Source organism: Vitis riparia, chromosome 17, assembly GCF_004353265.1.
Source record: "Vitis riparia cultivar Riparia Gloire de Montpellier isolate 1030 chromosome 17, EGFV_Vit.rip_1.0, whole genome shotgun sequence".
Lineage (NCBI taxonomy): Eukaryota > Viridiplantae > Streptophyta > Magnoliopsida > Vitales > Vitaceae > Vitis > Vitis riparia.
Window position 1 is genome coordinate 7,402,254 of NC_048447.1, and position 22,852 is coordinate 7,425,105.

At 36.3% G+C, this 22,852-nt stretch overlaps 1 protein-coding gene across 1 annotated transcript in view; it reads right to left on the bottom strand.

Moving 5' to 3' along the window:
- Nucleotides 1-3,464: 3,464 nt before the first annotated feature.
- The window catches only part of LOC117905218 (protein AAR2 homolog), an 81,107-nt gene continuing 61,719 nt past the window's right edge, over nucleotides 3,465-22,852 (bottom strand). Inside the window, exons 9-13 of the mRNA XM_034818167.1 lie at nucleotides 15,439-15,471; nucleotides 12,122-12,262; nucleotides 11,823-11,879; nucleotides 3,868-3,960; nucleotides 3,465-3,792 (exon numbers count right to left, since the gene is read on the bottom strand). Of these exons, the coding sequence (XP_034674058.1) occupies nucleotides 3,748-3,792; nucleotides 3,868-3,960; nucleotides 11,823-11,879; nucleotides 12,122-12,262; nucleotides 15,439-15,471 (369 nt within the window). The 3' untranslated portion in view covers nucleotides 3,465-3,747. The remainder of the gene's footprint in view (nucleotides 3,793-3,867; nucleotides 3,961-11,822; nucleotides 11,880-12,121; nucleotides 12,263-15,438; nucleotides 15,472-22,852) is intronic.

Consider the following 22,852-nt stretch of genomic DNA (forward strand, 5'->3'; position numbering starts at 1 on the left):
CTAACAAGTGCCGATTTTTTCGTTCAGCGACTCCATTTTGCTGGGGTGTATTGGAACAAGTAGTTTGATGAATGATGCCATGTCCTTCCAAATACTTTTGAAGATCAGAACTTTGATATTCTCCACCATTATCACTACGCAAAACCCGAACCTTTGCATTGTACTGAGTTTCAATCATTTTATGAAATTTTTGAAACAACAAGTTCACTTCATCTTTGGTCTTCATCAAGCATAACCATGTCATTCTGGTACAATCATCAATAAAAGTAACAAACCAACGCGAACCACTCAAAGTTGGGACTTTGGATGGGCCCCAAACATCAGAATGTATAACCATAAAAGGAGACGGACTTTTATTCAAAATTAATGGAAAGGAAGCACGATGGCTTTTAGCCAATTCACAAATATCACAACGGAAACCAGAAATATCACTCTTTGCAAACAAACTAGGAAATAATTTTTTTAAATAACCAAAGGAAGCATGTCCCAGACGTCGATGCCACAACCAAATTTCAGACTTTTTCTTCTCCCCCTCAGATCCATCTGTCATCAAGGCTTGTCGCAACTTATTTGAATCCTTTGACTGCAAGTCCAAATAATAGAGTTTTCCCCGCTTAATACCAAAACCAATCGTTTGTCTTGTTTGGATGTCCTTAAAAACACAAAATTCAGGCAAAAAAATGACAATACAAGATAAGGCTGCAGTGATTTGAGAAACTGACAAAAGATTGTAATTTAAGGATGGAACAACTAAAATAGAATCCAAATTCAAAGTATCAGTAAGAGTTAAGGATCCTTCCCCAATGACTGGGGTTGTGTTGCCATTGGCTGTGGAAACAAATTTTTGTGAGGAAGGTCTAACAGGTGAGACCTGTCTAGAATCAAAAGTCATATGATCTGTAGCACCAGAATCAATTATCCATGCATTATTAATAACAGGTGTAGAAATATTTAAAAACTTACCACCATAATCTGTAGCGGCTATCAATGCAGAGGCTTTCTCATCAACATTAGCCTCTGTTTTTATTTTGGCAATAGCTGTAGTCGAGGTTTTCTTGGAATCCTTCTTCCGTTGATCATGATTGTGATCCCACCAATCTGGATATCCCACAATTTCAAAGCAACGACTCTTGGTATGACCAGTCTTATTGCAGTGAGTGCATTTGAAGGTTGACTTATCAATATTAGGGTCTGTCTTAGGATGGTTGGTCTTGGATTGGTCCTGCCAATTTCGGGTTAATTGTTGTCGGACTACCATAGCTGAGGTGTCAGGGTTGTCAGATTCTGCTTTCATACTAGCATGACGTACTGCCTCTCGTCGAATCAGTGCATAGCATTCTTCCCAATCGGGAAGAGAATCTTTGCGTAGAATCTCTCCTCGAACTTGCTCAAAGTCACCACCCAATCCAGCAAGAAAGATGTGCACCCGTTGTCGTTCAATGGATTTCCGGTATGCTGCAATGTCTTCAGGGTCTTTCATGACTACCTTATCTCGATGATCCAATTCGCAAAAAAGTTCAGTTAACTCTCCATAATATTCAGAAAGAGACCTGCCGTTTTGTTTGGCAGTGAAGGCTTTTTGATTCAAAGTGAAAACTTGTAATTCATCACTTCCATCATAGAAGGCCTTTGATAATGCACTCCAAATTTCTTGAGCGGTGGGTAAGCGTAAGTAACGCTTCATAATTTCTGGACTCATGGACATTAACAACCATCTCTTCACCTTTTGATTCTCTGCATACCATTTTTCATATCCATCTTCTGACTCTTTTGGTAGATTTGTCTTACCTCGGATGTAGGAAAGTTTTTCTCGTTCGGCAATATGCATCTCCACGAGTTGTGACCAAACGTCATAGTTTGATTCAGTCAAAATAATTCCTGGATTGAAAATACCTTCAGATTGAAAAACAATAGTACTTTTTTCACTCATTTTTTTTTTCTCTCGCAAAGGAGGGGCAATTGTTGGTCTTACGACAAAATATCCAGGATTTTAGTTCCCTGGCTCTGATACCATCTTCAAATTGATGAATGATAGTTTTTCATTCATACTTTCATTGTTCATGTACAGAGTATATATAGAGGGTAATCACCATTCTAAGAATGGGAAATAATGATACAAGGAAAGAATGATATAAGGAAATAACAACTAATATCCTAATATCTCAACTTTCCTAATATCTCAATATTCCTAATATATCAATATTCATAATATCTCAACTTTCCTAATATCTAAATATTCCTAATATCTCAACAATAAATGATATAAGGAAAGCATTCCTAATATCTCAACAAAACCTTTACACTAATTGTGGAGATAATAAACTATGGGGTCTAAGGCCTCTAATCTATGATCCTCTATTTGATATCAAAATACATAGATTTACCAAACCGCTTTACCTTAAAGACTTACTCTCCAACACCTTTACTTTGATCCATGTCGACACAACACTTTCAATGTTTATGTGGATTCCTCTCAATCTCACTGAAGGGATTCAAATTCTTTTAACAACCCAAGATCCAATTTTTGAATCTTTCTTGAGAAATTGAGAATGATAAGGGAAGTTAATTGATTCTCTCTCAATGTGTCTCCTAAAACCCATTTAGGTAGGATATATTTAGGAGACAACTTAGTAGATTGGAATCAATTTGGAAATCATATTTTGCTAAAAACAATTTGAGAATTTAAAAGTTTTAAAAGGATTTGTAAAGATTTCATATTTTAAATTAATAAAGATTTGATTTTTTTTTTTTAAATTCTTAATTTTAAATCCTCAATTTAAAATTCCTTTTCAAATTATTTTAATTATTTGAAAAAAAAATTCTTTTAAAATTCTCAATTTAAAATTCTTCTCAAATTAATTAAAACATTTTAATTCAATTAAAACTTCCAATTCTACCCTACCTCATCAAATAAACTTACTTTTACTCAACCCTCTTCAAACTTACCAGTAATGATCCAATTGATTAAATAACAACCTCATATCCAAAAAAATTCAAAAGCTAGAATGAAAAAGAATAAAATTACTAATAAACAAACTACAATACTCACTATCCCAATATGTATAATATGTGAAAGAAGTGGGCCTTTTCATCATTTTACATATGCTTTATATTTGGTGAAAGAAAATATTTTTTTCAAAGATCAAAATTGAAAAGACCTATTTATCATGTTTCTTATATGTTCTTATAAAATTTACGGTTGATAATAGTGTGTACGTATATATTGTAGATTACGGGTAGCGAAGTGAAAAAAAAAAAAAAAAAACCCATTTGGAAAACAATTTTCCAAGAATCATGTTTCAAACTTCCCATTATGTTTTTTCTTTACAAATTTTTTCTTTTCTTATCAATCTAACATAATCTCTTTAGAAATTAGTCACCATATATCAGGAACCTGTTCAAATCAGCAGCTCTGCAAGAAGTTTAAGCCAACAACCCCCAACCCCAACCCTGCTGCACAAACATGAAACAAGCAAAAGTCTCGATTCCCTTAAACTCCACATTATTGATCCAGACATATTTTAAAATTATCTGCACTGCTAATAAATCTATGGCTTTACAAAATGAAAGAGGTGAGGATTTTGTATAGACTGAGGAAGCTGTCACATGTTATGTTTGATTAATCAGTCACCTCTTAAAGACGCTAGAACAGGATATCATTCGCATGCCCTAGATGCTGTCTTCTCAGGTTTTTGTCATACTCATTATTTATGGATTTCACGTGTCCATATCTAAGAAGCTGTAGCCTCATTGCTCACTTGGGTCCTCCAACATCTCAACAACAGGAGCAAACTGGATAGAGAGAGCATTCAATAAGGATAGATACAAAGTGGGCATACTTCCACTACGGTGGAATGTCATACTAACCTCATCTTCTTCACAATACAGTCCATCTACTGTGCTGGTCTGCTGAAAGTCCCATCCCAGTGTGTTCTCAAGCAAGTCTCTGAGTTTCCTTGTCTGCAGAAATTATAAACATCAAACTTAAGATTTCCCATCGTCATGATTTAGTGAGCATAATGTGACTGGAATTTTGGAGAATGAAATTAGAATCTCCATCATTCTATTGCTCAACTCCAAATTATTTAAGGGGACATCACTTTGAAGAGTTCTAATAAAATAAAAGCAGCAAACCAGTTGGTCCTTTAAAACACAGAAAACTTCATAGCATGGAGGAACCACCTATAATTTTTTTTTTTTGATCAGAAGCGAAGAAGATTATATTAATAAAAGAACAAATACAAGGGAGAAAAAAGAGACAATAGAAAGAGAAAAAAACCAAGGGAAGGATGAGAGGTCCTTCCTACACAAATACCAAGGAAAAACACCCAACAAAAACTCTAAAAACAAAAGAAACCCCATCAATCTTCAAACTCTTGAAAAGCTTCAGTACAAGAAGCCCATAGAGAAGAATAAAACCGGATCAAATCCCAAACCATCTCTTCCGTTCTCCCTTTATCCTCAAAGATTCTATTGTTTCTTTCTTGCCACACCATCCAAATCAAAGTAAGGCAAGCAATTTGCCAAAGTGTCTTGCCTCTTAATGAGTTCCCCAAGCCTTTAAAAGAAATAACCAACATGTCCTCGAGGCTCCTTGGAGGGATCCAAATCAAACCTACTAGATTGAACAACCTGTGCCAAAGTCCAATGGTAACGGGACAATGAAGAAAAAGGTGGTCAATCGACTCTCCATTTCCTTTGCAAAGAATGCACCATTGAGGACAGAGGGCTTTGTAGGGTCTTCTCAATTGCAACTTGTCATTAGTGTTTACCTTCCCATGTGCTACTAACCAAGCGAGGGCCTTAACCTTTGAAGGGACTTTTGAGCTCCATAAAAACTTGGCCGAAAGGAACATTAAAGGATTTGAAACTTTTGACAAGGCATAGAAAAAAAATTTCACTGAAAACGAGCCTGACGAAGACAAAGACCATGCTCTTGAGTCTGATGAAGAAGGGGAAAGAAGCACAAAATTAAGGGAGGACATTAATCTCTGAAGGAGATCAATTTCTGAATCCGTTAGATTGCGGCGAAAGTTAAAATTCCAAGACAATGGTAAGGAATTGCCAAGGACATTTGAGACAGTGAGATTTTTCACAGAAATAACTCTGTAGAGATCAGCAAATTGAGAACACAAAGTTTGGTTTCCCCACCAAAGATCTTCCCAAAACCGAATTCTCTCCCCATTGCCCACGACTAGGCGAACAAAAGGGGAGAACTCTTGGAAAACTTGAGCAATAGCCTTCCAAGGACATCTGTGAGACCATCTAACCACCATGTTGGCGTCCCATCCATTAGGATGTGTCCCATATATACTCGCAATAACCTTATGCCAAAGACCGCTCCTTTCTCTAGGGAACCTCCAAAGCCATTTCCCTAAGAGGGCAATATTTCTCATAGAAGTCTTCCCAAAGCCCAAACCTCCCATCTCCTTTGGTCTACTAACAACCTCCCATCTGATTAGGTGATCTTTCTTCCCTTCCCCAGCCCCAGACCAAAGAAAATCCCTTTGCATCTTCTCAATCTTTGAAGCTATAGATACAGGGATTTTAAAGAGGGAAGGAAGTAGCTAGGGATGTGAGACAGACAAGACTGAATTAAAGTAATCCTCCCTCCCAAAGACAAATAGGCCTTTTTCCACCCATCCAGCCTCCTCGAAATTCTCTCAACCACTGGATCCCAAAAGCCTATTGTCTTTGGGTTCCCTCCCAAAGGAAGGCCTAAATAAGACAAAGGCCACTCTGACACTCTGCACTTGAAAACCAAAGCCAAACTAGACAACACCTCCTGCCTAGTGTTAATACCTGAAATGGTGCTTTTTTCTAAGTTGATTTTTAAACCAGATACTTGCCCAAAAACCAAAAGGATAATCTTAAGGTTTTGAAGAAGGTCCAAAGAGGCTTTAGAGAAAAATATGGTATCATCAGCAAATTGTAACAAGGACACTCTAGTCCTATCCCTCCCCACAAGGAAACCCTCAGTTATCTCAGTTTCCTTAGCTTTAATCATCAACCTACTTAGAACATCTGCTAATAGAGTAAAAAGGAAAGGAGAAAGAGGATCTCCCTGTCTCAAACCTCTAGAGGCCTTAACCCAACCCTTTGCATTCCCATTAACTAGGATAGCAAAACTAGAAGAAGATAAACAGCCCCTCATCCAAGATCTCCATTTCTGGCTGAACCTTTCCTTTGAAGCACATGATCTAAAAAGCCCTAATCCACATGATCATAGGCCTTCTCAAAATCAATTCTGAAGACTACCCCTTCCTCCCCTGACCTTCTTTTCTCATCCACCACTTCATTGGCTATCAATATAACATCCAAAATTTGTCTCCTTTCCACAAAGGCTCCTTGAACTTTGCGTAAACGCCCTGATAAGACCTTAGCAATTATCTTATATAAACTTGTAACCAAACTAATAGGTCTATAATCTGAGATTTTAAAAGTTTGGCTTTTCGTAGGCACCATAGCAATGAATGTCGCATTTGTACTTTGATTTATTACCCCCTTAGTGTGGAACTCAAAAAACACCCTCATAAGATCCTCTTTTATCACATCCTAACACTCTTGATAAACTGCCATAGTAAAGCCATCAGGGCCAGGGGCCTTTTCCTTATTCAATTGGAAAATTGCCATTCGAACCTCCTCTTCAGAAAACGGTCTATCCAACCAAATTGCACTCTCTTCAGCAATAGGGGCCCAATCAATCCCTTCAATCTTCCAAGAGTCACCTTCGGGTTTGGAATAGAGATTCCCAAAGAAATTTACAATCTCCTTAGAAATAATCTCAATGTTATTTAAAGTCTCCCCCCTCTCAGAAACCAGAGACTTTATGAACTTCCTGCTTCTTCTTCCAATGGCCACTCTGTGAAAAAACTTTGAGTTGCAATCCCCTTCTTTAATCCACTTAACCCTAGATTTTTGTCTCCATTATACCTCTTCTTTCAATAACAAATCCTCTAGCTTCTTCCTTCTTAAGGTCCTTTCCGAAACCAGATCAAGATTTAAATTCCCTTCTTGTTCAATTCGATCAATTCTGCCTAAGTCCGTAAGAATGTGCTTTTTCCTCTCTCTTAAATCTCCAAAGACCACTATATTCCACTCTTTCAACTTTGATTTAATAAACTTTAGTTTCCTCATAAACTTGTGACCTTCCCAACCTTCAACCGTACACTCTTGCCACCAATCTCTAAACTTCTCTTTAAACTCAGGATGGAGCAACCACATATTCTCAAACCTAAAAGGAGTCAGCCCCCATTTTAAAGGATTAGTTTTCCAACAAATTGGGGTATGGTCAGAGGTCCATCTAGGAAGGGCCTCTTGAATACTTTGAGAGAAAAAAGAATCCCACTCAGAAGAGAACAAAAACCTATCTAACCTCTTGCAAATAGGATCGACTTGCATGTTTGACCATGTAAAAGCCGCATTCCTAAGAGGGGGATCCAACAAACCACTTTCCCTTATAAACTCGTCAAAATACCTCATGTTGACTGTTAACCTAGAGTCACCCATCTTCTCAAATATCCTCCTAATCACATTAAAATCCCCTCCTACACACCACCTTGGGAAAGTCAAACCATGCAGGTCTTGAAGCTCTATCCAAAAGTCCTTCCTCCACACTGCCTTATTCGGGCCATACACTGAGGTTAACCAAAAAAACCCTTCCTCTTCAGAGTTCAATTTTACAGTAACAGAGAAAGATCCTAACACCTTCTCTGAACACTTGAACTTAATTGAATCCCACAAGATCACAATCCCCCCCGACGCCCCACAAGCAGGAAGAGCAACCCAATCCAGACTTTTACCTTTCCAAACACTACTCACAGACCTCCTATCCCAAATTTCACGCTTTGTTACCTGAAGCATCACCACATCTGGGTTTTGAGTACTTAAAAACCTTCTCACAGTCCTCCTTTTCTTCCTAGATCCTAAACCTCTTGTATTCCAACTTAATATCTTCATGAAAACAAAAACAACCCGACACAACCCACACCTAGAACTAATCCTCTCCTTGAGTTCCAGAGTCATTTTTCTTCTTTCTTCTGAAATAAACCTTGTCCACAGAGAGAGCACTCTTGTTCTCTCCTTCCACACCTTTTCCATTATCCCTGACAATTCTAACCCTCAAACTCTCCAGAACCGACTGAACCTTGACCATCTTCCGAGGCGTAAGCCCCTCAACCTGAAAACCTTCCAACGGGAGGGTGGAAGGTTCTAGCACTGGGAACGAAGCCTCACCTGAGACACCACGCACCTTAGGGTTACTGAGAGTTTCCCTAAGGAGAGACCGGTCTTTAAATTTTCGGTTAGAGGTTTCTAGGGGAACCACCACACCTTCCGAATAGGACGCACCACCACGATGGTTGTTATTCACCACAGGAGAGATAAAAACGGAACCACACTGAACGGCGTAGCTTGACTCCAACGGAATCGAAGCAAAAGACTGACAACGAGAAGGGTGAACCAAAGAAACAGAGGTTTCGGGAATAAAATTTGGCTCAAAAGCCCTAGACAGAGGAAGATCTCACTCAGATACAGCTGAGAAAGGAGTACGCACCTCATTGAACAATTCGCATTGCAGAATCCCCTCTTCTCCCTCTGTCTTGCCGGTAGAAACTTTGGATGTTTCAAAACCAGTGGAGAGATCGCTCTTTCTGGAGTGAGATTTGCCCCGAGAAGCGTCTCGATTTGTCTCTAGTGAGCCACCTCCTTCTAAGTTTCACTTCGGGGTAGAAGACGCCTCCTCAAATCTCGGCGGCCCACTTCTTGCTCTGCGCCTTACGGAGACTGAGGATCCTTTCGGCTTTGACGACACTTGAAGAAGACCTTTCGACATTTTATTCCTTGCAATGAACCCTGGTCTTCGGAGCTTTGAAGACGAAGATACATCTAGGCCGCCATTAGAGGATCCTTTATGGGCTGGACCCGCTAGGGGCCCAAAATCTTTCGCCCCAAATTGGGCCCAATCAGAACGGGCTTCAAAGGCGTCTGGTGTTGGCCCGATGTTGCTTCCCACCATTGGGCCCAACATCCACCTTCCCTTTCCTTTTTCCCCCTTAGCCGATTTTAAATCTGAAGAACGAAAATGGGAACGATGACGAGGCATCCAGCTATGGCACTCAATGGTCCTGTCAATAGCTCATAGCCCCTCAACGTTCTGTGGCTTCTGAAAGACGCAACCCCCAGCTGACCTCAGCTCGTCCTTGCTGCGATTCGACTCAGGCCTGATAGAGTCTTCTCCGTCATCTTCTCCGGTGACTGTAACTGCAACCATGTATGTCCAATCTCCATCTTCTACCTCTAATAGCGCTGGAAGCACGACATTTGGAAACATCTCCACCCACAATGTTACCTTCGTCAAATCAACAAGCTTCAATGATTTCCTTGCCACCTTCGTTACCCTCCCCCATTGCTGCAAAATGTGTCTCAACTGCACCTCATCCCACAGGTGGAAAGGGAGACCTCTTAGTTCCAACCACCCCCGTCTAAATTTTCCATTAATGATTGAGTTCTCTTTTGGCGACCATCTCCTCAGAGCAATAACCTCTCCTCTCGCTGTGAAGCTCCCTTGATCTTGAATCCACTGAGCTTTCCTTGCAGATTCCACGAAAAAACACCCTTTGTAAGCAAAAATGGGTGTTACAGACACCATTCCTTTCATCCCCACCCTTCTCGCTATAGCTTTTCCAACCTCACACCAGTCTCGTATTTTTCCTTTGCTTTCACAAACTACAGCTCTTGCCCATTTTCCAACTGGCATCTCTGCACCATTCCTAGTTCCTTTCTCTGCAACCACATCAGCATAGGACCTCTCACCTCTGTACATTCCTTTGTTCTCTTGAGGCCTTTTTTGCTTCTCCTTCGAATCTCTTTCAGCTTGAACAGAGAACTCTTGGACTGAAACAATCACCTTCCTAAGATTTTCCCACCCACAACCATTAACACCTCTTGGAACAACTAAAACCAAAGGTTTTCTCTTTGCAACGTATTCTGTGATTTTCATATATCTCCCTCTGCTATTAAAACATATCTCCATCAGAGGAGTCCTTGTCTTGCCCCTCATTTTTTGAATGAAACCCCTGGAAGCCTCCAAATCCACAGCTTTCTCTAACTGCTCCACTAACCAACCCGTCTCCTCCTCTCCAAAACCTAAAGAAACCACAAAACCTTGACTTCTCTCTGTTATTGAAATCCACGTTCCTCCATTGCAATCTTCAGACTTCACCTGGAAAACCTTTCTCTCCACTACAACCGACTGATTTCGAATCATCTTTTTCAAACAAGATTCAAAACACAAACACTACTGCCAGAGAAATTCAATAACGGAAGTTCTGTTCACTAACACCTCCATACACCCCCACTCTCCAATTCATGCATGACTAACACCCAGAATTGGAACCACCTATAATTTCAACTTCCATTTCAATGTTCAGTTCATTTGACGTTCAAACATCCAATGTGATGTTGTCTCTGAGTCAAGAGACTTAAATCAGGGACGGTATATTTACACTCTACTCCAGAGATTTAAAACATAGACTACTGTTATTTTAGGCAGCTTACAAACTTATTTCTGGAAAGCAGCCGACTGCTTATGCCATACAAAAGTTCGATTAGAAAGGTGAACTTAGAAAAATCATCATTTGGTGATCTTTGTTTCTGCCCAGATATGTTTGAAAACTCGAGGGTGATTAAGATCATCATCCAACACATGTTATTACCTGAACTTGAAGGTTAACATTCAAAATATCCAAGAATCTTGATTTGATTTTTGTTTCATAAAAATAAGGAGGTGAGATGAGGGAGGATGATCAAATGAAGATAGTAGTCAATTGACAAAGGAAAAAAAAGTGGAGACCAAATGAGGGAATAACAAAATATTTTGTTTGTTCTTTGAAAGTATCCAGCAATAAGAATGACAGGAGAGCTGATAAATATTAACTTCATTTACCACCAGGCTCAATCCAAAGGAGAAGGCCTTCTCAACACCTATGGTTAAAGGGCCATTAATCCATGTCTCAATCTCAAAACACATCTGATCCACTATCATGATAAATACTAGAGATTTATTTATAAAGAACAATGCTTGTATAAAAAATTGGAGCATAAGTGGTACTTCAGTGCTCATTGAAAGAGATTCTATTTAAGAACAAAGATGGCCTTGTTGTAAGTTATTTTCCCCCCTAAAATGCGTGTATCTTAAAAGCATGCATGTCCTTTTAGAAGCCAGTTACAACAATAGCTAGAGCAAATATCCTATTAAAGCTTGAATATGAGAATATGATAATAGAATTCATTGGAGAATAGCAAGAAAGTTACAGCTTGTTTGGGAATGCTTTCGAAAACAGTTTGCAAAAAACAGTTTTTGAGAACTGATCTTAGAAACAATTCTCAATTGTTTTGAGGAACAAAATTTTGTTTGGGAACTAAAATATGAAAAATAGTTTTTTCAGCTTATCATCAATGAAGGTACTGTACATTTATGTACAATGCAAAAGTTATCAAAGTATTCTCTATCATTTTAATGGTTGCTCGGAGCACTTTACAAAATACAACTGAAAACACACAAATTGGTTCTAGAAGACAAACCTGTTTTTGGAACAAATTCTGAAAAAACTGTTTTCAGTCAAGTTTGTCAAATGTGTTTTATAAATTAGAAAACTATTTTCAAGAATAGTTTTTTTTTGATAGGAATTTTCAAGAATAGTTACCGAACAAGCCCTTAATATTCTTTGGTTTGCAGGAGAATGATTTGTTTCTACTGAAGGAGAAAAAGTATGAAGAGCAAGCAAATGCATAAGGACAAGAACCAGGATAATAATACACACCCAGGACAGTAGATCTCCATCAACAACCGAGGCTTCTTGCACCAATGAAAAGAAATCCTGCAATTCCCAGTCAGTTGCCAATGTCCAGGCAAATGGAAAATCAATAAGTAGTTCAATCAACTCAAAATTCATTCAATGAATCAAAATGACTGGATATTGATTTTTTATCCTCTTGGGAGAAAGCATGAATTGAACAATAAAAAGTCAGGAAGTAGGAGATAGTGTAAGCTACATTGTGCAAACAAAGCCAGCATACTGGTTTCACCTTGCATAAATAATGATTTTATCAAGGCAACTACCTTGCATAAGTGGTGCAAAAAGCTATCAGCAGATAACCACGACTCATCCAACAATAATGATGATTCCTTCTCCACATTACTAGAACCAGTCTGGTCTTTTTGAAATCCAAACTTCAGCTGATAGTAGATAACTCTAATAAACTGCAAGACACATCAAAACTTAGATATTAGTATGCAGAAGCAATTCTTACCAGAAGACTTAAGAGGTACATCAATGCTGGAACACACCTCCAAATTTGATAATCTTTTCATTCAGATTGGTTTATATAGGAGAAGTGAACCAATAGTATCTAGTTACTATAAGGGTTTGAATCTATCCATTATAGAGAAAAGTGGGTTTGGCTTCTTTCTATAACCTAGAAGATGCAAAAAAAATGCCTTATGGAAGAAAAGGGTGTGGGTGTTATGGCTGGGTGCTTGGAATGTAATAAGGATGCTGTTTAGGGTTTTCAGAGTGATCAAACAACCAAAGAAATGAGAAGGGACAACCATTGATATTGGGAACTGACAATGATGGAGGTGGAAAAAGGAAGGTAATAATGAGGTTTGGAAAGCAGAGCATTACTTCTGTCAGCCATTTAAAACCATGCAACATATTGCTGATTCAACCTTTTGTTTGTTAAGAAAGAATGCACACTTATAAATCTCCACTGCTATGGATGAGCATAATATAGTTTGAAGACTATTGGGAAGAACTATCATGGCCAACATATGAATATTTTTGGTGGTGTGATGAGTGATGGCAACGCCTATCCTAAAAGATTAGATTGTTAGGTTATAGGTCGATAATGTATATTAAAAGCATTTAGGCTTCGACCCTAATAACCTGCCTCATGGATAGCTTTCTTTGGGTTTGTACGCGAACCCAATATATAACCATGCAGTAAGGTTCAAACACATGATCTCCTACTCAACAAGGCTTTGATATGATGTTAGACTACTAATTTTCCTAAAAGCTTAAGCTTTTAGGTAGTAGACCAATAATACATATCAAGCACATTTTGGCTTTAGCCCTAACGCCCCTAATACCTGAGACAACATAATCTTTTCAAGTCAAATTAAGAGTTTTAGCTAGTGTAGATAACTTTCTTGCTTCAAGTAATGTAGTGTTTCTGTATGTGATGGGAAGGTTCTAGACAGCATTTCATAAGGTGAGAGATGCATAAATGGTAGTGGAGATTCACACCGGCAGATCTCTGGTACTATGTTATCAAAAGTAAATATAAATGTAGCCTAATGGTTGGACACTATCTTTGGAGTCAAAACTACTTAATGGAAAGCTATTCCTCAAACTGGGTTCTTTGTTTGCAACATATCTAAAATCTGACTCTGGGAAGATCTTTGGAAGGGTAATTTTCTGTTTAGATCTACCTACCCTCAGTTATATGCTCTTTCAAGAAGAAACTATGCAATTTCTTCATCATATTTAGTTTCCAATCACTCTCCATCTTTACACCTAGACTTTCTTAGAAAACATCAATGAGCAGGACTGCAGGAGAACAGAGAATTGGCAGTTCTTTTTTTCTTAGATTGCATCTTCTTACCCCCATCCCAGATAGAAATTTGCTCCTTGAAAATGTCAGGCACTTCTTTTCTTTCCTAGAAGGATACCAAACTTCACTTCTGCTAGCTAAAATGCTTTGAATTTCTAAAACCCAACTAAAGGTCAAAGCTTTCACTTAGTTAACAGCTCATAAGAAAGTGAATACTATTGATCCATTTAATATGGGGAGATCCTTAGGAGCTGTCAGGCATTGAAACATGTTTGCAGAAAGAGTAAAGAATCTGTATACCACTTGCTTCTCCATTTTCAGTGCAGTTACAGTTTTTGGCAACACATATTCAGTTTGATGGACACTCAGAGGATGGCTGCAAGAAGAATTGCAAATAAGTTGGCTATAGCTTTTTAGGTCATGTTTAGTTGACTAGATATTACATGGGGTACGATAAAAGGTGAGATAAAATATCTTATCTTATGTTTGGCTGACCAATATAAGTATATTATCCAAACTTTTTATCTTATCCCATGTTTAATTGATAATCGAATAAGATAAGTGATGAGACAATTTATCCATGTTTTTGAAAGGGATGAAATATGTATATCTCATGGTTCATATAGTTCTCTTTATCTATTACTTTACAAAACATCAGATTTTAATTAAAAGATATAATTTTTGGTTCAAAAATGTGATATTTTTTAGTTATAAAATTTTAAACATTTTAATTATTTATATTATTTATAAAGAAATAAAATTATCAATTAAAAAAATTGTTGAGAGATCTCCAAACAATGCTACATATGAAATATATTTTATATTTTTTTAATATCAAACATCGGGAAGTAATATATTCTATTTAGAAAATACTAAATATTAGCATGAAACATGTTTTCCTTTTTATTTTTATTCTTTTGACAAACCAAGCATTGATAGAATATAGCATATCTCATTGTATATAATATCCTAAGATATTACCATTCACTAGATATAACATCCTAAGGTATCATAACCCACTAGAAATAATATGCTGTGGTATATATATATATTCTACCTTACCTTATTCAAATAACCAAACATGACCTTAGAATTTCTATAAGGGTTATAGGAGCATAGTCCTTTCGGTAATCTGAATCAAAATGAACCTCAGGATTTCTTGAAGTATAGACAGATCTCACAGAGTTGAGGGGTAAAATCACTTCTTGAAACCTTTCTTGCTTCTGTGATGCGTGAATTCATCAAAATTTTCCTTAGTTTGACGGGGAGCTGTCTACTTCGCTCCCTATGATTTAGTCTTTGCACAGGCTGTTACTTAGGTTTTAGACATTGGACATGCTTTCATTGTAGATGTCCTCCCACCCCCCAACACACACATAAAATGTTTTCTTATGGGACTATTATTTATTCAATTAAAACGAATATTTCTTTAGAATTATCTTCTGAATTTCTACTTAAAGGAGTTCTTTTCCAGCTATGTGGATGCATCAGGAAGTCAATAAGACACTTTGGCAATGTGAACCTGATGGTTGTGACAATGAAAGGTTACTTGGCTCGAGTTGAAGGCATTTGGACAACAAGGTGAAGGGCAATAAGAAACAAGGCTGTGGAGTAGACATGAAGACTGATGGATTAGGGGAAGATATGGCGGAGAAGATGAGGCTTCACTGAGGAATTTCAGAGCAACATGTATCTGCTTCTAAATGGTTAGCATATACCATAAGTTTAGTTGCTTTTTAGGTTTCATCATATTTCATCATAATTTTGCATTCTCAATGTAGTAATAAGGATGATTCTAGAGAATGGTACATTTCAGAATATTACCTTTGTAAACAGCAGACTCCTTGTATGAAAAGGCTGCATCAACATAAACGAAAGTATTGTCACATAATACATCAGACTTCAAGAAATTTACAGGAAGATCTTAAAATTTTTTTAAACAATGAAATAAAAAAACCATCTGACCATGATCCAAAAAGTCAGTTAGTTACTCATATAAAGAAAGATAATTTAAGTTTCAAAAAGAAGTCAAGAAGGAATTTTTTATAGAAGAATTCAAATGCTAAGAAAACTATAATGGAGTGGTGTACCAGAAATTCCCAAGTTTTTCAATGGTCAAATCAGATTATCATCCCTACAAGAAACAGCTTTCTATAACCCCTGATATTAAAGGTTCTGCCATCTAGCTTTCAACAATTATCATATTTTGAAATAATAAAATTAACAATAAAGTTTATCAAGATGATGATCTTGAAACTGGGTTATTCTACCTTTAACGATTATCATATTTCCTTCTAAATGAGTAGTAAAACCTACGGAGAGGATGATATTGAATGTGGATGTGGCATATACTAACCCTAGAAAAACTTTCATGCTAGTCAGTTTAGTCTATGTTTCAAACAAAATGAGGTTTTAGTGTCACTTAAGTTGTGTTTCTGTATTGTGACCAGTTAAAAGTTGCTACATGGCATAAATTATCTACTAATAAAATAATGTCATGTACAACATGGGTCTCACAAAAAGAGAATAGAAGTGTCTTTCATTTAAACAAAGAGAAAATATATTTTGACAATTAAAATATAAATTGTTAGAAGAAACAGAAAATGTAAATTTGATAATTGCAGAAGTAATTATCAAGTCTTATAAAGAAGTTAATTCAAGACTACCAAATATAATCTTTCCAATTTCCTTTATATTATTTCTAATTTAAACTAATATTTTAAAGGGATAAGACTACCAAACATGGTCTTTTAAATCTCCCCAAATATTAACTTAAATTAATAAATAATATTTCTAAGTAATCAAATTCTAAAGCTTTCAAGCCAAGACAAAAGACAAGAGTTGGAGGGGAGCTCTTCAAGGGAGATCTAAACATTTTTCAAATCTTCAAAGTAGACTTTAACGAATCTTCAATTTCTTCGAAGTGTCTTCAAATTTTCTAGATCTATAAAGCCTCAAATTTCAAACTTTAAGATCGAAATCTACAAAAGATTTCTTCAATCTATTCAAATCAAGTCAAAGCTCAATTCACACCAAAGCTGAAGTGATGTCACGACCTAAGTTACACCTATTCATAGTCATGCCAAGGTCCAAATCACACCAAGACCTAAATTAAGACAAAACTTGGAGTCAAGTAAAAAGTCAAAGCCAAGGCTCAAATTAAGCTTAAGTCATTTGAGGTCAAACTTCCTCAAGTCTTAGATTAACAACTAGAAAATGAAGAACCAAAGGACAAAATAGAGGGTGAGAGTTATGTCTTGCTTGCTAATGATCCTTGCTTCAAGAAATTAAGGATATATAATATGTGTTCGAGTTGCTTTAAGGTAGTAACTGCTCTAAGACTCATAGTTGATCATGGTATTGGTTGTTGACTCTGTAGGTTTCAAGATACATTGAGCTTGATATCTTGAATCGATATCGTATGACTCAACAAATTAATAAATAAACATATATCACATTTAACATAATTTTAATAGTTATAAAATCACAAAATTGGCTTATAATAGTGTTAAGAATTAATTTTCTTTAAAACATTACAATATTAATTTTTACATCCAATATCGCTTTTTGATAATTGGTATATTTTGAAAATAAAAAGATGAAAATAATAAAGGTGATTGATAAAAAAAGTTTTCAAAATAAATCAATTTGAATTTCTTGTTCCTACTCATGGATTAAGGCATCTTTTCTTGATTGATGAAGGGAATCTTTGAGATATATAGAGATAATTTTTTTTTCTTCCCATTTTCATTAGATTTAAGTTATGGTATTGTGAATTCAAGTCATCTCATGAGTTAGTCAAGACAAATGATTTATATTTTTGAGTCAGAAACTGAGTTATTACTAAATTGTTAGATATCAACACATGTATCAGACTCATCGCCAAGATGAATACAACTCAGTCAATATGTAGCAATATCGGCCTATCTACTCAAGTGAAGTATTTTTGGGAGACATGTATAATATCAAAAGTAAAGCACTGAAGCATATGATATTCACCATAACATCTCTCAAAATTGCCATTTGAAGCAAGATTCCATTGCATAATAATATTTCACTTAGAATTGGAGAGATTTTGTAATAAGCTAGACCATTAGATAGATGGATGGATAGATAGATTATAAAAAAGGGGGAGTACACCCTCTATTTCATCCACATGCACATGACATTGTGTGTGTTCATTCAGATGCATACTATTCATTTCATGCTTTTCGTTGATGTTTGTCTTGCTTGTTAGGGTGCATAAGATGTATGTGGGGTATATGTTTCATTTGGTACACATACATGTGCATAAATTCATCTTATCCTCATTGATGCATTTTTTGGATTACTATATAGGCATGCTTATATCTTTAGGGGTAATTTGGGTATTTTCCTCTTCATTTAGCTTAATTTGATGACTTTTAGGGCCTTCTTAATTTTTTGTTATTAGAGGATAATTTGGCATTGAGGAGAAAATACGTGAATTTGGGTGAAAATATTAAATTGAGAAGAGTAAGAGTGAGATTGCACATATTTATTCACATTATTTTGATTGCTCCAATCTTTTGCCTCTTCCACTCTAAAATCTCTATACATGTTCTTCTAAAAGCTTCTTGAAGGATCTTACCTAAAAAGTTGTTAGAAGACATGTGATATGTGAGTTAGATTTGTGACAAATGTCAAGATCTCCTAGATTCCCTCAACTTGATAGTAGAGACCAATTTAGGGCTTAAAGGGGTGCTATGACTTAGGTAAAACCTTGCCGATATGTGTCATGACCCTCGAATCCATCCTTGGTTAGACTTGTCTTTTCCTTTTATGAAGTCATTCTTAGAATTTTCTTTCTTATTTTATTTTTCCTGTTTTAAAAGAAAATAAAATAAGTGGAACCCAAAATTTTCAAGAAAAGTCAATTTTCAATAAAAAAGAATCAATTTTTGTTGGAAAGTTAGAAGTTTGAAATTTGAATTATTCAAATATTTGTTAATTTGAATAAGTCACCCAAGTCTCTGAAGATTAGAAGTTAATTCATTTGTTTTTAAATCTTATCAGATTAGGAGTTATTTATTCAAATAAGGATTGAGTATCCACCGGGTTGTTAGGATAAGAATTTTGGTTTCCTCAATTTTAAGGATTTTTGAATCCTAGAGTCAATCTATAAATCATGTTGTATTTTGTATTAAAAAATAATAAGATTTTGGTGCTTTATGTTTTTTCTTCTATTCCAGCTTCAATTTTCAAAATAAAATGAATCTTGCCATCAAGTAAGAACACATGAAAAATGTGGATCCACAAAATGACAACTTCATTAGGGATAGGTTAAAGGGTCAAACTCAAACTTAAGTTGAGGGAAATTTGGAGTTTAATTAGTTGATTAGTGGATACCCTCTGACGATTTACTTATTATGGATGATTGTTTTATCCTGTATTATATTTTCATTTTATTATATATAGATGAATGTATGATTCTTGTATTTGTAATGTATGATTGTGTGTTGCATGGCAATTCCCATCCTCTTGCTTGATGCTTGTCACTTTATTTGATTTGTTTGTGCATGTGGGACGTATATGCATCCCTCCATTACAAAATCACTTAGTTTGGTCAAACTCATTTCCTTGTGCTCATCTATTGATGTATTTGAGATATTTTTGAGTCATATTTTGATTTGTATTCTATTCAACTAGGTTGCATATATTATTGTTGGTCAGATCATGGCCTTTAATTGTACTATGCCTTCCAACCTTGCTAGAGATTAAATGGAGTCAAGTTTTGGGTACCGATATTTTTGGAGCATCGCCAAGTCACCATCATGCCATCTTGGAGAGAGGTTGCCACATCATCATGCCATGTTGGAGAAGATTGCCACATCATCATGACATCCTAGAGGAGACATCCACATCATCCTACCTTGCCATACCATCATGTCACCTTAGAGGACATTGTCACATCATCACCCTTGCCACAACATCACCATTCATAAAGGATTGCCTAATGCACCGGTTTATCATCACATGAAGCCCAATCATAGAAGACCATTATAGTAAAAAAACTTAATTAGGATATGTTTGTGTTCAATATGTTTATTTTTCTAATTCATGGTTTGGCAGCATGGTTGAATGCACCAACATCACACTATGTACCCCTAGAACAATGTGAATAAATGTAGGAGGCATAAGGTGTTTTATTATTAGGAAGCCTACACCATTAGGAAGCTATCCTCAAATGTTGAGGAAGCACATTCATGGAGATGATGTCCATGTCTACGTGTAAGCGTCTGTCTCACTTGAGAGGGCGTGCAAAAATCTGCATACCATCAACAAGTACCATTCTTTTGCTAAGGTCCTCTTTTCAGCCTAACTTGTTAAGGCCACCTTGACATTCTAGGATGTGAACTATAACCATAGACTAGGCTGCATGCTTACATGTGAGTGCATTTGTGCATAGGTTTTCCTCATCAGTGCTAGCATCAACATCAAATTGTCCAACATTAACATTATTTTCTTTATTTATTAGTCATCGTCTTACCCTTGAGTCAATCATTCTTCTAAATTAGGAATTCATTGGTCATGTATAATGTCCTTTCTATTAAGGCATTATTTAGACTTTGGGTTGTTGTCTAGATGGCCTTTTAACTTGATGAGGTAAACTTTTTACTCCCTTTTTTAAGGTAGTACTTTTCTTAACAAATTTTCTTTTTGGTTTTTGACACTTTTGAGACCATTGTCTCCTTTTTCTATAATTTTCCTTGGCAATTTTTCTTGCTTTTTTGAGAACATTAGATTTTCGTTGATTTTGTATAGTATCTTCTCTATGAGGATGTTTATTAGGCTAAGCTCTTGTACATTTGATATTATTTATCTTGTATAGTGTTCCTTATGAGCATTTATTAGACTTTAGGTTGTCACCGCCAAGTTTGGTATCTTGCAATATACTTATTATAACTTTAGTTGGTTGATTAGGAAAACTCAATCAATGGGTTAGTGACTCATTCCTTTCAAAGTTCTTCAACACACTAGTTTGACCGGAGGTTCAATCATCACATTTGAGGACTTCATAGTATCTACTTTTTAGTTGTTATTATTGAGTCTCATGTTAGCCCTTATGACAACTAGTAGTTCTTGATTTGAGTTGATGTAGTTTCAATCTTGTGGTAGGGTTAGTGTCAATATTTCCTATAAAGAGTCTTGTAAGTATTGAGGTTGTTTTTGACATATTTGTGATTTATTCTTTGACCCATTTAGTGGCTTGACCCTTCTTCTAAACACATATATGGCATGTTATGGTTCTCTTGATTAGAGGCTGGTATCACTTTCATATGACTATCTTAGGGATTGACTCATCATAGAAGAAATTGAGTCCATTGACCTAGAATCAAAGGATCAACTTAGGGAACTTAGGACTATGACTCCATTATCTTAATATCAAAGCATGATCTTATCCATCCTTTTATAGTTTTATGGCCTTGTCCATTTATCTTACCCTCATTGTGATATTGTAAACTCACATCCTATTTATGTTGGACCTTACATAGCATCACCTATCTGATTGTTGTTTTATGGCCTTGTACGTTATTTTATCCCATTACTCATATCCTATACCTCGCCATATTTATCCTTTAGCTCATTTATTTTATCTTCAAAAGTTGTTCCTTACCCTATTCTTTACCCAATTCCAATTTGATTAGGTAAATCTAGGGGGGATTGAGCCCAGTGTGGATCCCACAAGATGAGGAGTTGAGCGATTATTATTCAAGTATAGTTGAGCGTTTGGTCTTTATCTCCTCGTGATATTTAAACTGAGTTCCATATGGTTTGAGATAGTTTGGAATGAGTGAGTAGATTTCATTTGAGATGGTTGAGTATTTGGGTGACTATGAGGAGCATCCTTGTTTTGTTGTGGAGTGCTTAGAGTGGATCACATATCATTAAAGGGTTGATCTTAGGGAGAGATGCATAATTGATGAATCCAGATGGAAACCTATTCTCAAAGCCAACCAATCTAGACTAACTGAAGAAATGTTATGTTTGAGACCATGGTTAAGAGGATGGGTAGCCTTCATTTTTTTGTAGCTTTATACCCTATACACCTTGGTTCCACATCATCACTTAGTAGACCATCAAGCTTGACATACATTAGACATTTTTCTTTTTCTTTTTTCACTCAATTTACCTTTCATCACCCACATAGGGGCCTCTCTAGTGGTTTGGTGTTGTGTTTAGAGGTTTCAGAGCCATGAGTTTAGTGGACACATCTTTCCAACTTCTTTAGTATGAATTCTCTTTATTATCTCTTCGTTGACTTTGTCATAGTTTATCCCTTTGTGCTTATATCTTGTTTAAATCACTCCATGTCATTATCGCCTCAAGTCATTTGATATTCATTTAGTGGAGACTATTCATCCTCCCTTGCATTGAGAGGAGCCATCTAACTTCATGTTGTTTGTGAGCATAAATGTTTGATTAAGACCTAGAGGAGTATCTTGACCTAGTGGTTGAGATGTATATTTTGAGAGATATGATACCCATTTTTGAGTGTCAAAAATGGAAAACGAAAAAACAAATGCATGTATGAGCTTGTATGTATGATAACCTCCTACTATGTCCATCTAGTATGTTTTAAGAGTATGTTTGTATCCATAGGGTCTCATGATCCTTACCCTTCGTATTTATTCATAGTATGGTTTCTTTTGTGTCTTAGTGAGTGATTTGGTCTTCTTTTGAGTTTGTTCCATTTGTTGAGCCTATCATGTATTATGCTCCTTTCTTTAAGATACTTTGGTTGCTTGGTCTTTCCTGATCAAACTTTTATCCTTCCCATCATTTTTTGTGAGTCTTGATAACCTTCTTTTTGCTCGTTAGGTCATTCCATCAATCATTGTTGGTTTCATACTTGCCCATCCTTATGTCTTCCTTCTTATTGATGTGTAGCGATATTCTCTATGTACGTTCTTTGATTCTTATCTTGATTCATGATTCACTCTTCCCTTGTAGAGTGTCTCCTTAGTCCATGGCTCATGACATTTTTACATCGGGGTTTTCAAAGCTTAGTTTTCCTTCATTTCTTCTACCCATTTTACCTTAGCCTAGGTTTTGTCCCAATGTCTTAAGACTACCCTAAGGCCATGGGATCACGTGTTTTACTCAACAACACCTACTTGGGTGTTTTACTCACCCTAGGGAAGATTTTGGGGGAGTCTTGGGGTTTGGTCTCTACAAAGATATGGATGTTTCTTGTTTTGGTTTTTGCTTGGAGTGA